The following is a 13,484-nucleotide window of genomic DNA, read 5'->3' on the forward strand; positions in this document are numbered from 1 at the left end:
CTGTGCATGTAAAGTTATTTAAATAATGTCTTCATTCCTTCTGTTCATAATGTTTTGGAACATAGTGTGCTCCAGGCCAAAACATTAAACTTAGAATATACATAAATGTAAGTGACATTTTACCTGAGTGACATGAAGAGTTCCTGAGAGTTTGGGAGCCCAGCCAGCCAGCACACTGCACTGAAGTGCACATGCAGATAAGGAGTATTTTCTATATTATTTGTGTGCAGTAACTCAGTGAGGAAAAAATTTGCCAAAATTATCTACTCTTAAAAATTTTCCAGTATTAGCTCTTTTAATCATCTCTTTTCATGTAGTTTTGGACTAGCCAACACTTACAAAAGGAAAACAACAAAAAAAAAGGAAACGTAAAAAATAGCAAATCAAAATAATTAAAAAGCAGTACACTTTTGCATAGATCTGGACACTTACCTATAAGCAGGATTACTAATGCATCTGTAATATAATAACCAAATAGCAAAGGCTCCTGCCAGATTTCCACACCAACAGCCCCAGTGAGCAGATACGCCGCTATTAATACCTATAGAAAAAACAGATAACTTATTTTCAATCCTTTTCTTCTAAAGGCCCAGAATTTCACTTATCATCTTAATACAAATGCAAAGGTAAAAAAAAAAAAAAAATCTGTTATTTACCTCCTGTCTCTGCTTTACCTTCTGCTGCCATGCCAAAACAATTACTTCTAAGCAGTGAAGCAACCTTCAGGGTCACCAATAGAATTATTTTAAATGTACGAAATATGGTAAGCAAGTAACTTCCCTGGTGATGTGTGCATCTGTTTGTATGTGGTAAGGATTACTGACTTACCTTTTCAAAACACCTAAGTTCTAAATCCACTCTTAATGCCAGCTCTCCCCACTCTACATGCACTCCCCTGTCTTTGGATACAGACTTCAGAATTAGCAATGTGGTTATTTTTGCAGCTCTGCCCCTTGAACTGATCATATCAGAATAACTGAAGGGGGAGAGAAAAACCCTAAGCTCACCTGAAATAATAATAAAAAATAATAAAAACATTCAGTGGAATGTGAAGAAATAAAAAGAATGGGAAGGAGATGAAGTCTTCCCTGATTTTTAATTTGACAGACAACATCATTACAGGACACACAAAAATAATCACACAGATGTCACTAGGAGTGAAAGGACACATACACAAGACTCATGAGCACCCAGCTAGAGGGACTGCTGGTTTGTTCTCAGCTGTTTAGTTTTGCCACAGGACCCATAAGGGGCTGTATGTTTCATGCTACATTAGCTCTAAATTAAAACGACTATGTTAATTACAATGCCATTTAGAAAACTGCATATTCATCAACTTATTCCCACGTAACACTCAGTAACCTTAATATTTTCCACTCAATACAGCTTCTTACTCTGGGATGAAAAACGCTTTCCAGCTTGACTTGTATTACAGATTTTACTATTTCTTATTTAGGCTCTTTTTATACTAATTTTTTCTATGTTATGTGTTTTCTCCATTTTAACTTCAACAAACACATTTCTAGTCTTCTATTAAATTTTAACTCAAAGATACTCTGAAAACCTCTTTGTTAATTAATGGGCTTTCTAAGATCACAGATTAAGAGCAGAATGCTGATGTTGCTTAAACTTCCATTACACGTAGATAATACTACATTTTATTTCATTTACTTCTCTGTATCTAAAATCAAGATTCTTGCCCTGTCAGTTGTAGGAACCCAGGGTGCTGAGAATATTTCTCTGCCTGTTTTTAAGGGTTCTTGCCCCCCTGAACAGCACTGTTTTAACCTCCAACCTTGGAAAAAATTACCAACGATGAGACAAGAACTAGAAAATACTGTGGTGTGAATTAGGTGATAGACTACTATGTAAGACTGTCACAGGGTGAAAAATGTTGAGGTTTTGGGTTTCTCTTTGTAGTAAATAGATAAGAGTAAAAAATATCAAAATGGAGGATTGTTGTTGTTCTCTGAACTTTCTCTCTTATTCTTCTACTACTCCATATTTTGCAGTAAAAGTAGTTTGGGATGATTGGATAGAGAATTCCGCAGTTCCTGCCCGTGTTACTGACTAATTGGTAGGAAAGTGAAAATAATATATATTTTTAGTAACTATTGGTTAAATTATCTTTAAAAGGCCATGTAAATTCTTGATAATTAGACTTCTCTCCTGCTTTCTGTGCTCTATGCTGTACCTGGGTCACGCTAGTGGCTCTGTTTCTCTGGTAAGACTTAAGGAACAACTATCCGGCAGCATTGAAACTCAAGGAAAAGTCTCGGTTTATCTTTTGAAACTCCTTGCAAGGATTTTATAAAATTCTCTCCCATCAGGAGGCATTTGATTTATGGCACAGTTCAGTGTCATCAGTATGTAGATCTCTAAGAGGTTTTGCTTGGATTTGGCATTGTGGAACTGCAAACACTGATGTTTGAAATGCCTCTGCAAGAACCAGCAGCACAACAGATCTGCAGCAGGGAAGAGCAGGCAATAATGAGTGTCATTATGTCTCAGGCCACTGAAGACAGTGAGTCAAATTTTGGTCAGTGTGAAGGACACTTATAATGGGTTTTGCAATCCACTACATCAGAGCTAACATTTGGCTTCCTGAAGAAATTGTATTATATTACCCATAAGACATGATGGATGGAATCCTGACCCCATCAAAGTTGATGGCAGAACTCCAACTGGCTTTGATGGAGCCTGAACTTACCCTCACACATTGAATCCTGAACAGACATTTTTGGCAAGTGATAAAAGAGGAACTTCAGTATTAAGCACTATTGCAGTCAGTACTTTTGGCAGGGCAGTCATGAGCATCACTGTCAGATGTCAGCGCATGTCTAGGAACGGGAGTGCGGATGCAATGGGCTCTCACAGGGAATGCCCTGCCCTGGGATTTGGTGATGCAAGACTCCCAGGTCAAGATTGCCTCTTACTTATCAGATGTAGCATATGAAAAAAAACCACTCCTTGGCTTCAAAATTTGGGTATATTGTTTTTTAAGGACTCTGACTAGAGTGAAGCAGTCTCCTGCTTTAAAAAGCAGCTTTCTAAAGCAGTCTCTGGCTTTAGAAAGCACACCATCTTTAGAAAGGAATGATAAGAAAATGGCTGTGTCCCTTGATCCAAGGTATACTAGGAAAAAATTGAAGATTGTCAAAATTATTAGCAAAACCTAAGTCTGTTAATCAGCTGTATAAACTGTTTTAGAGGCACTGCTGGTTAAAAAAAAAAGTAAAAGTAAAGCAGTGTTCCTAAGTGCAACTGAATAATTCTACTTAAGAAAAGATGGCCAATTTTTTTACTTATCTCTCTACTATCAACTAGCTTTAGTACTTTTCAGATATAAGTGTAGTCTTCAGCAAGCAAAAATAATTGCAGCCTTTCGTAAAATGAGAACTCCAAATTAAATAATTGTATTTGGTTTGTGTGGCCAGTTTTTGGTAGCAGGGGGACTACAAGGGTGGCTTCTGTGAGATGCTGCTACAAACTTTTCCCATGTCCAGCAGAGCTAACACCAGACATAGATGGACCCACCACTGGCCAACATATTTTAAAAGGAAATTGTTGTAATTACTGCCAGAGAAGAAAGGGGTGAGAATATGCGAGAGGAACAGCCCTGTACACAACAAGGTCAGTGGAAAGGAGGGGGAGGAGATGCTCCAGGCACTGGAGGTGACATTCCCCTGCAGCCCATGGTGAGGCAGCTGTGCTCCTGTACCCCATGGACATCCACGGGGGTGCAAAGATCCACCTGCAGCCCATGAGGAGCAGGTGGGTGCCTGAGAGAGAGCTGTGAACCTGTGGGAGGCCTGTGCTGGAGCAGGGTCCTGGCAGGGATCTGCAGACCCGTGGAGAGAGAAGCCCCCACAGGAGCAGGTTTCCTGGCAGGACCTGTGACCCTGTGGGGGACCCACACTGGAGCAGGCTGAATGACTGTACCCATGGAAAGGTACCCCCATTACAGCAGTTCATGAAGAACTGTAGCCTGTGGGATGGACTCACATTGGACTTCATGGAGAACTGTCTCCCATGGGAGGGATCCCACACTGAAGCAGGGGAAGGACTCCTGCCTCTGAGCAGCAGCAGAAACAACCTGTGATGAACTGACCATAACCCCCATTCCCTGTCTCCCTGTGCCAGTAGGGAAGTGGAGGTAGAGCCCAGAAAGAAGGGAGAGGTGGGGGAAAGGTGTTTTTAAGATTTGTTTTACTTCTCATTATCCTGCTTTGATTTTGGTTCATAATAAATTCAATTAATATCCCCAAGCTGAGTCTGTTTTGCCCATTATAGTAATTAATGAGTGGTCTCTCCCTGTCCCTCTCTCAGCTCATGAGCCTTTCATTATTATTTTCTCTCCCCTGTCCAGTTGCAGAGGGGAGTGATAGGGCAGCTTTGGTGACATCCAGCCCACCACATTAACACAAGTGACAACTATATAGCAAGGTAGTGTAGACAGATACAATCTGGGATTCCATCTCTCTGCAGCATCTGACCAGGAGTATTTTTGGCTTGACAAGACCTTGTCTATGAGTATGAGGAATACTTATGCTGAGAAAAATGTGGAAACACAAGCTGTTAATTTGTAGGCTCTTTGATATGGCTGAGAGCAGGACAGCTGGACTCTGAGCAGGGACTCCCTATCTTGCCAAAATTTTGTAAATAACAGAGACATAGTCACATTTGTTCCTGTGTAAAATCAGAATAATTCTTTGATGTGGCATTGGGAAAGTTCTGTGTATACATAAGGCAGTATAACCCCTCAAGGTCTTCTACCTTCTAGCCTCTTACCTGCTCTCTAAAACATTGGATATTTTTAAATCAGCATCTCTTTCATGTCTTTCCACTATTTCAGGTATAGGTTTTGTGACCACAATATTTTAGATTTTGTGTGTACATACATTCTTTTTTCTTACCATTGATTTACCATTTCTGTTTTACACACAGGCACATTTAGTATGCTGTGTGATATTCTACATGGTGAAAAAAAAATCAAATATTTTGTCATCTTTTAAAAAAATGTGGATATGCCTTTAAATTCTTTATGATTCCACAAAAATATGACATTAATTTTACTGTAATATTAAATTTCAATAGCATATTGCTATAGCATTAATTGTTCATGTGCTGAAATATTTTCCATTAACACAGTGCTCAAAATAAACATCTAGGAAACAGTCATTTAAAATACAAGGCTACTTTATTTTTCTCATAATGAGTGTGACACTTGCCTAAAAGAGTAAGAATTATTTCCTACAAGCTATTTCAATAGCAGTTAACTTCAATGTGATGTGCAATTTTTCCATTTTATTTTTTTTTCCTCAGTTTTTTCCTTTCAATAAATAGCTGAAGGCTGTAAATCTTAGACTTTGAAAAATTCTACCTAAGAAGATCACTTTGCATTTAGACATTATAGATAAATAGCTAAATGTGTGGATGATTAATTAATTAATCAATTAAGAAAGGGGAATTATAATCAAGTGGTTAAGAATGGAGCAGTCTGCTGCAGGAAAAGCCTGTGCACAGCAGGTTCTTCTGTTCAGATTTCACATGGATACACCATGGGGTTTCCCTCAGATAACTGAGTATTGAGATCAGTTTCCAGCCATGTCCGGAGGCAGCTTGAAGCAGACACCACGGTCTGGCCAGCACTGCTTCCTCACTGCTATCAGTTCTCTTACTTCAACAATTCCATTGTGCTCCAACTTTGGAACTAAGTAACAATATTTTTTCTTCACAAGAAAGGCTATGCTTTCCACAGACACTTCAAATTAAAAAAGCTCTGAAAGTGAATATCCTTTCAACTGAAATTAAATTGTGAATCCTGATAATGTGACCAAAGAACAACATATTTGCATCCTTATCTTGCCTTTTAATAGACAAGGTTTTTTGCCCCTCAGAAGAGGTAGAATTTTTTTCCAGATGTGATGTGCATTTGTATTGTTTGGGATTTCTCTGCCAGTTCCTGAAACACTGGCTGCCACAGCACATCCCTGGAAAAGGTCATATGAAACATATTTCAGCATGAGTTCTGTAAAAAAGCTTGCCAAAAGAAAACGTGGTATATGGCATCCACGAAAGAAACCTTCCCCAGCTTTGACTGAAAGGAAGGAGAAAAGGAAGTTCTACAATGTTTCAGTTGCTAGGGGCATCGTGTACGTAATTTATTCAGAGTTCAAGGCAGGCAGAGAGTTCTCCCAGAGGCTCTAGGTGGTACTGTCCAAAGCCATCGGGCAGAAGCAGCTGGGACAGCATCTCAAACTGGAACCCTGGGGCTCATGGTCCAATACCCATCCCTTCAGGCATGACTCTCCCTACAGGTAGGATTTCTGCTCATCCTCTCCTTGCAGGGCAAGGGCTGGGCCAGAGAGAGCTGCCTGTCACCTTTAGGATCTTGCTGCTTGTGCTTCTTCTGAGCTTGCCCTCGGATGGGGAGAGGGAGAGGAAGGAGAGTGGAATTGTCTGGGTCACTGCAGCTCTCACTCAGCTCTTCACTTCTGAATTTTTAATTAAGTATATAAAGGGTATCTCCCATTACACTTAAGGCAGCACCAATGGAGCAGAGGTATCGTTACATCATATTAAGGAAAAATTAGTACTTTGTTCCCCTGCCATGAACTCAGCTGCAGTGGCTTATGAAAAGCAACAGCAGGATTAGGTGAGTATTTAATTAGGGTAATATTAAATTCTTCAGAAAGAAAACAGACTTTTTTTTTAAACAAAACAAGAGGATGTCTGTGAAAATTAACATATGGCAAGAAGCCAGAAATTTTAATTTCTCAGGAAAGTTTTGTCTTTTTTTTTTTTTTTCTGCAAGAAACTTAATTTGCAGATACTAGCTTTCTTTGGTTAGCCTTGTGACAAAAATAAAAGTCTTCGTTTTCACAAGATGTATCCAAGGGAATTTCTCACAGATCATAGCAGAAGTTTATTTTTTAGCCTTTTCTTTGGACTTTTGGGGTTTCCAATAGGTGTGCTTACTCAAAAGTGTACGAAAATTGTCTAGATGCTATGGTACAGAGGCTCCTCTCCCTGCACCTTTTTCTGCTACTCAGGAATCAGCACAGGATAGATCCTTGTGCGGGAGGGAGGAGAGACAGGAATAGCTTTCCCTGCTGCATTTGCTGCCACCTTGATTCTGGATCCACAAATGTAACAGTCCTCTGACCAAGCATCTCTCAGACACATTACAGCCATTTTTCAAGTTTACAAACCACAGCTTCCTGTAAATGGTTGTCTGCTGTAATCAAAGCTAATTGGAGTGCCAATTACAGCCCAGCTAGTGTAATTGGGTTACCAGTTCTGATGACTCATCAAGTCACAGAAAAACGTGATGTGCATAAGTCCCACAGATCTCTCTGTCTACAACAAGGTATTTTTTTCAAGAGGAACAGCAGCTCTTTTTCTACCCCAGATAAGGCAGAGCCCGTGAGCGGGCTGTCTGTGCTTATGCACCACGGAGCTGACTCAGCAGCAGCGTCCTGGGAGCCACATGCCAGCTAAGTGCTCATTAAGGCCATCAGTCCTCTATTTGAACACTTACAGTAACTAATGTTTTTCTTGAGTTCTGGGGTGATAACGAAGCCCAAACTTCCTGGCTACCATCAAATTTAAAAGCAGAAGCAGGGAACTAATCACCTGAGCATCTGACGTGTCAATGCAACAGCATCAAGTTGTAGGTGAAATTACTGAAGACAGGACAGAGAGGCACATTCCTGCAGCAATCCAGCTAGGAATGCCATGGAGGAAATACTGAACTAAACATTGTGAATCAGTCTTGAAGCAGCTAGTGAGTGCTTCTACTCTCTGCCTCTAAATGTGACTGTGGGAATGCCTGGCAGAGAAGCAGCAGCAAAAGAAAACATTACCTTTCTTACTCATCATCAGCCATTTGCTATTTTCCCCAGTATCCTCCAAGTTACTGGAGATGATAGTGCATGTATCATGTCAAATTTGCTGAATGGGTTTACAAAACAAGGACACATTTTTAGGGGAATTAAGATATTTTACTAGACTAGTTAGTAGAGCTGGAAAAAAATACATTATGTACTTTCTGGTGTGCATGTAATGTGGTTTAGACTAATGGAAAAAAACCTAGCTTGATCTACAAATCCTGCCTTCTCTTTGTTCATAGGCAATCACAACTACAACAGCTATTTTTTACAGATGGGAAAACTGACATACAGGATTTTCAATAGTACAGTCTTCCACCACTTCTGATGACTGTGCTAAATAGCACAAAAAATCCTTACATTTACAAGCTTATCACTTTGACTGTAACCAAGTCATCACAGAAGGTACTAGAAAGCAAGTAAGCAGGAAAGCAGTTCAGCATCAGAGGGGAACAGGAAACAGCACTTGTTATCACCTTCCATCCCAGTTAATCAAAGCAGTTTACAAACTTTACTGATATTCAGCCTTGCCAAAAATCTGTCAGGCAGGGAAATATTAATCCCATTATTTCCCAGATGAGAAAACAGTGCCACAGGCAAACAGTGCCACAGGCACAGGTCACTAACAGGCACTGACAGAGTTAACAGTACTGCTCTGCTAGTTGATATCCATTCCCAGACTTAACCACTAATACACTTTGGATGCTGTAGCAATCCAGCAGAGCTTTCTAAACATTCACATGTACAGTGATCATCTGAGCAACAAGTGAAATAGGCTATTCCTCTCCTGCTGGAAGAACTTCACAAAGAAGCCTTACACAGACATGGCTGAAACTTGCACACCAGCTGGCTGCCTAATGTCTTAGTCCTGAGCCAACTTCTTCTCCCAAAACTTATTTTCTAGGGGACAACACAGATGCACCACAGCTGGACCACCATCTCTGAGTTGTTCTCAAACCACTGGATTTTGATTATGTTTACAGCAATACATCTGCAGCCATTAATTCGAATACTGTATTTCCATTAAAACACATATTTGAGTATTTGTCAAACTTCTTTTCAATTATTTGGCTGCACCTTTCATCTCGTGCCTGTGACAGGAAGCTCAGAAGACTGACTGTGCTCTTCAGGCTGCAAGACCTTGGCTTTCTGAGACACAGATAAGCCAGCCCAGAGAAATCCCAGTGCTGGGCCCTTGGAAGTGCTGGTTAATACTGTTACTCAACTGTGCACTGAGGATACCATTCACTGTGGTGCCCTGGCCATGTTTCTGAAGAGGTCCACCTCAAGATAGGGCTGTAAACCAGACAAGAACTCAGCTGGTGCTGACTGTGGGCTGATAAGTAATTCATGTTACTGAATGTCTATGATTTTTTGACATCCATGATGACTGACTTCTTTTTCAAAGGTAGAACTCACTTGACAACAGTTAATGCCCACTGCATAGGTACAAGGCTATTTCCATCACCACATTTGTTGTAAAATGGGGTAGAATTGAGGTCTGGTAGTGTATAACTAGGTAATTACTGTTAACAGATACTACTTGGACTAATTCACATCGTGCCTCGCAACCTGGTATTGAGGGAAAAAATGGTTGTGACTTCAGACAGCACAGTAATTTTTGTTAATACACAAATCAAATGCAGTTAAATGACATTCTCATGGGCACTGTCTGGCTGCTAGGCTTGCTGCAAGCCTTTTTTCTCCTGCACAGCAATGGATCTCTGATGCTGACAACTTGCTCAAGAGCAGCCCTTTATTGCAAATGCAGAAAATATTTCTGAATTGCTTTTAGGGCTTTGCAATTTCACATTTTTCAATATCTCAGCCAAATTGATTTGCCTTGAGCTCCATTTTTCTATTGCTTTAATATTATGAAAACAATTACATAGTTAAAAAACCAAAACCAAAACACGGATGATAAATACTTACCACTTGGCTTATATCATATCCCCAAGGAAGAAAAAGAACTCCTGTGTTATATTTCTCCCAGTGTGAACACATGAAGTTAAACAAGACAATGCTTAAATATATATACATTGTATATACAGAAACTCCAGTCTTCCCATTGTCACGGGAACAGACAGAAAAAAAAGAAAGCACAAAAATGGAGGTAGCCCAGCTATCCAGCCCATGGTCAAATAATTCTCCCAGAGGAGTACTGGACTGAGTCCTTCGAGCATGTTTCCCATCTATGGAGTCTAGAAGGATTGAGAAAGGAAAAGAAACAAGGAATTAGAGCACAACAAAAGGAGTAGCTTTCTTCACATACACTTCACTACTGCTATATATAACATGCAGGAAAATTACACTCATGACAGCAAACTGAAGCACAGCAGCCCCCTCAATGCCAACAGGTTAGAACTGCTCATAAAATATTTGATCCAGTTATCAAGTAATTTTTCTGTCCTTAGCTCTGAAACTGAATGCCTCCTTCCTTATAAGTTTTAGAAAGACACTCATAATTACTTGCCCTCAGTGGTCTTGAAACACTTTTACATCAGTCCCTGCAATTAGTTTCAAGTGCTGAAAAGTGTCCATAGGGCTTCTTGCCCATCCATAGGTGTTGTGGACCCTTTGAGCCTTGTGGGGTAGATTCACTAAGGCATTTAAGTTGCTGAATGCTCAATACCTCAATGACTAACAGTTACATGGCAGCTTCAAGGAGCAAATTTCACAAAATTTATTTGTATTTGTGCCTCCATATATTTCAAAGTGTTTTTCAGTTTCAAACAAGAGTGTGTTCAGGTGGCCAAAAAAGCCAATGGCATCCTGGCCTGCATCAGAAAGCGTGTGTCCAGCAGGACCAGGGCAGCGATCCTGTACTCAGCACTGGTGAGGCCACATCTCAAGTCCTGTGTTCAGTTCTGGGCCCTTCACTACAAGAAAGACACTGAGGTGCTGGGAGGTGTCCAGAGAAGGGCAACAGAGCTGGGGAAGAGTCTGGAGCACAGGTCTTATGAGGAGTGGTTGAGGGAGCTGGTTCTTGTCCTGGTTCTTGTCCTGAAGAAAAGGAGGCTCAGGAGTGGCCTTATCACTTTCTACGACTATGTGAAAGGAGGTTTTAGTGAGATGGGGGTCAGTCTCTTTTCCCAGGTTACAAGTGATAGGAAAAGAAGAAATGGCCCCAGGTCACACCAGGGGACCAGGGTCACATTGGACATTGGGAAAAATTTCTTCACCAAGACAGTTGTCAAGCATTGGAACAGGCTGCTCAGGGAAGAGGTGGAGTCACCATTGCTGGAGGTGTTTGGAAGATGTGCAGACTTGGGGACATGGTTTAGTGGTGGACTTGGCAGTGCTGTGTTCATGGTTGGACGTGATGACCTTAAAGGTCTTTTCCAACATGTACAATTATATGATTCTAAGAATGCATTATAGTTAAGGTGCATTATGTGCTGATCCCTTTTAGTATTGAGTGCTTGAAAAATGGTCCAACACTGTTCTGGACCTTACTCTGAGGGTGTAGTTGGACAGTATGGTTTGAGTTGATCTGATAGTTCACTGCGGTCGAACAGGGCAACCTGCAGCCTGTTCAGATGGTGGAAAGTCAGCAAACATTACATTTTCTTGTGGGTCACTGAATTGGTGCTGTGTATGGTACAAAATGCATGGGAGATGGCACAAGGGAGGGATGGTGAATGCAGGGAGGAGCAAGGTGGTCTAGAAGCTGTAACCTTTCTTAGTTGTAAAGTCAAACCATACCCTTAGTCTCTTTTCTGAGACTGTGCAGGAGAAAAATAGAAATATTTTCCTCTTAAGTACAAAGATGCAGGATGAACCTCTTAGGAAAGAGAACAAACCCTACAGATTACTTATTGTTGTCTTGAATCTCAAAATAAAATGGAGATGTTTTTCTTTTTTATATTACTTGGAAGGTGCTATAGCTAACAATTATTAACTATTGATGGCATTAATAACCCAAAACTGACTAGGAACACAACCCAGCATAGTGAGACCAAAGACACCACAGCTGCTGTAGATCATATACTACTTACTTCTCCAGATTATTTGGCAGTACTATGAGTTTTGTATAATGTAAATATAGTTCAGAGATCTAAACCAGGAAAACATGGGATTTCACTTTGTGCAGATTTTAGACTATATCTCTATTGTAATACCTAAGCAGCTGTGAGTTATCCTCCGCTAAAATACAAATCTCTTGAGACAGTTCTCACAACTCTAAAACTTAAATATCTCATAGAGGATTTCAAATACAGCTTGCCTCCTTCTAGAGACACATTCTCTCTCTATTAACATTTCCACTGAATTTTCAGCATCTTTCTGAAATGTGCTGAAAGAAAACAGTATAAGTTTTAGGTTACTTGAATGGTGTTGCTATGGAAGTAGAAATTCTTCCATTCATTAAACAGTATCTCTGAAACTTAACTAGGAAATAAGGATGTAAACAATCCTAAAGAGTTTATGGTGTTTTACAGTCCAAGAACACCTATCCCAAATCAGGCAGAATTCAGTTACACAGGTGTTAGTATTTAAAATAAGAATGTTAGAAGATTTGTCTGTTTATAAATTTTAGGTTGTCACACAAGTATATAGATACTAAAATATGTACCTCACAGTGAACTAGTGGTTCTCATTTTGCAAAAACTTTCATTTTTCTAAAAAGAGACTTATAATGTTGCATAAAATACAGTACTTCTAAATATAATGGTCATGAAGAAAAATACAGGAACTATATGTCACATACATAAAATTGGATTTTCAGAAATCCTTAACCACATTTTCCATGTAGTTTCATTAGGTTTTTAAGAGACTGAAAATATTTTCTGGTTTAGGTTTCGGTTTGAAATCATTCATGCCAGTGATGGTGTGTGTTCAGTAGTGGACATACACTGTTTCACACTTCCATTGCTTTAGAATTCTTATATTATGATTCTCCCTCACAAAAGTTCATAAATATTCAGTTTTATTGAAGTTTATGTAACTTTTAAGGAGTAGAATTCAAAGTAACAGCAAAGAGCACTCTATTTCATGGAAAGGAAATGATACCAAACCACCTTAAAAAAGCAGGGGTGGGGAAGAACAGCATGCTAGGGAATTTGGAGACAGTAACTGTGTCATTAAAATAAGCTGAGAAAGATTACAGTTGCATATTTAGTTAGTTATTATGGCTCTTTGCAGTCTTCCAGAGGGAAAACTTTGGCCATGCAAAATTAAATCTGAGACTAAATATTTCATGAAGTGGTTTGGACAGCAGACATAAAAATCTACATATACATTAGTTCATTATAGCTTTGACTGTCAGCATCATATTCCTTGTCTTCCAAGTATTGGGAACTACAGGCTTCACTGGCAGATACCATCTACATTAAAAATCTCAGAAGCTGAACTTCCCATGTGCCTACTGGGGTGCCATACAGTAACACTTCCAATATGTAATTCCAATTTATGAAACAATAGTCACTTCATTAAATTCCATACAATGACATAAAAAATGGTTTTCACAAAAGAAACCGCTGCTTCTGAGTACAGAGAGTGGCTGGAGAAATCTGACAAAGGATGGTTGTCCCATTGCTTTTTATGGTACAAATACAAAGAAATCCCAGACAAGAAGATTTTGGCACAATCTCA

The 13,484-nt window shown here is 39.7% G+C and overlaps 1 protein-coding gene and 1 long non-coding RNA gene across 4 annotated transcripts in view; one reads left to right on the plus strand and one right to left on the minus strand.

Annotated features, from left to right (window-relative positions):
- The window catches only part of LOC125317307 (ethanolaminephosphotransferase 1-like), a 56,386-nt gene that overhangs the window by 18,852 nt on the left and 24,050 nt on the right, over positions 1-13,484 (minus strand). For all 3 annotated transcript variants that reach the window (XM_048287068.1, XM_048287066.1, XM_048287067.1), the window contains 2 exons: positions 9,825-10,093; positions 433-541 (listed from right to left, as the gene is read on the minus strand). In XM_048287068.1, coding sequence (XP_048143025.1) covers positions 433-541; positions 9,825-10,093 — 378 coding nt within the window. The remainder of the gene's footprint in view (positions 1-432; positions 542-9,824; positions 10,094-13,484) is intronic.
- Positions 6,181-13,484, plus strand: part of LOC125317310 — a 30,498-nt gene continuing 23,194 nt past the window's right edge. The window contains exon 1 of the long non-coding RNA XR_007200010.1: positions 6,181-6,320. This is a non-coding gene — a long non-coding RNA (uncharacterized LOC125317310). The remainder of the gene's footprint in view (positions 6,321-13,484) is intronic.

This window comes from Corvus hawaiiensis, chromosome 26 (assembly GCF_020740725.1).
Source record: "Corvus hawaiiensis isolate bCorHaw1 chromosome 26, bCorHaw1.pri.cur, whole genome shotgun sequence".
Classification (NCBI taxonomy): domain Eukaryota; kingdom Metazoa; phylum Chordata; class Aves; order Passeriformes; family Corvidae; genus Corvus; species Corvus hawaiiensis.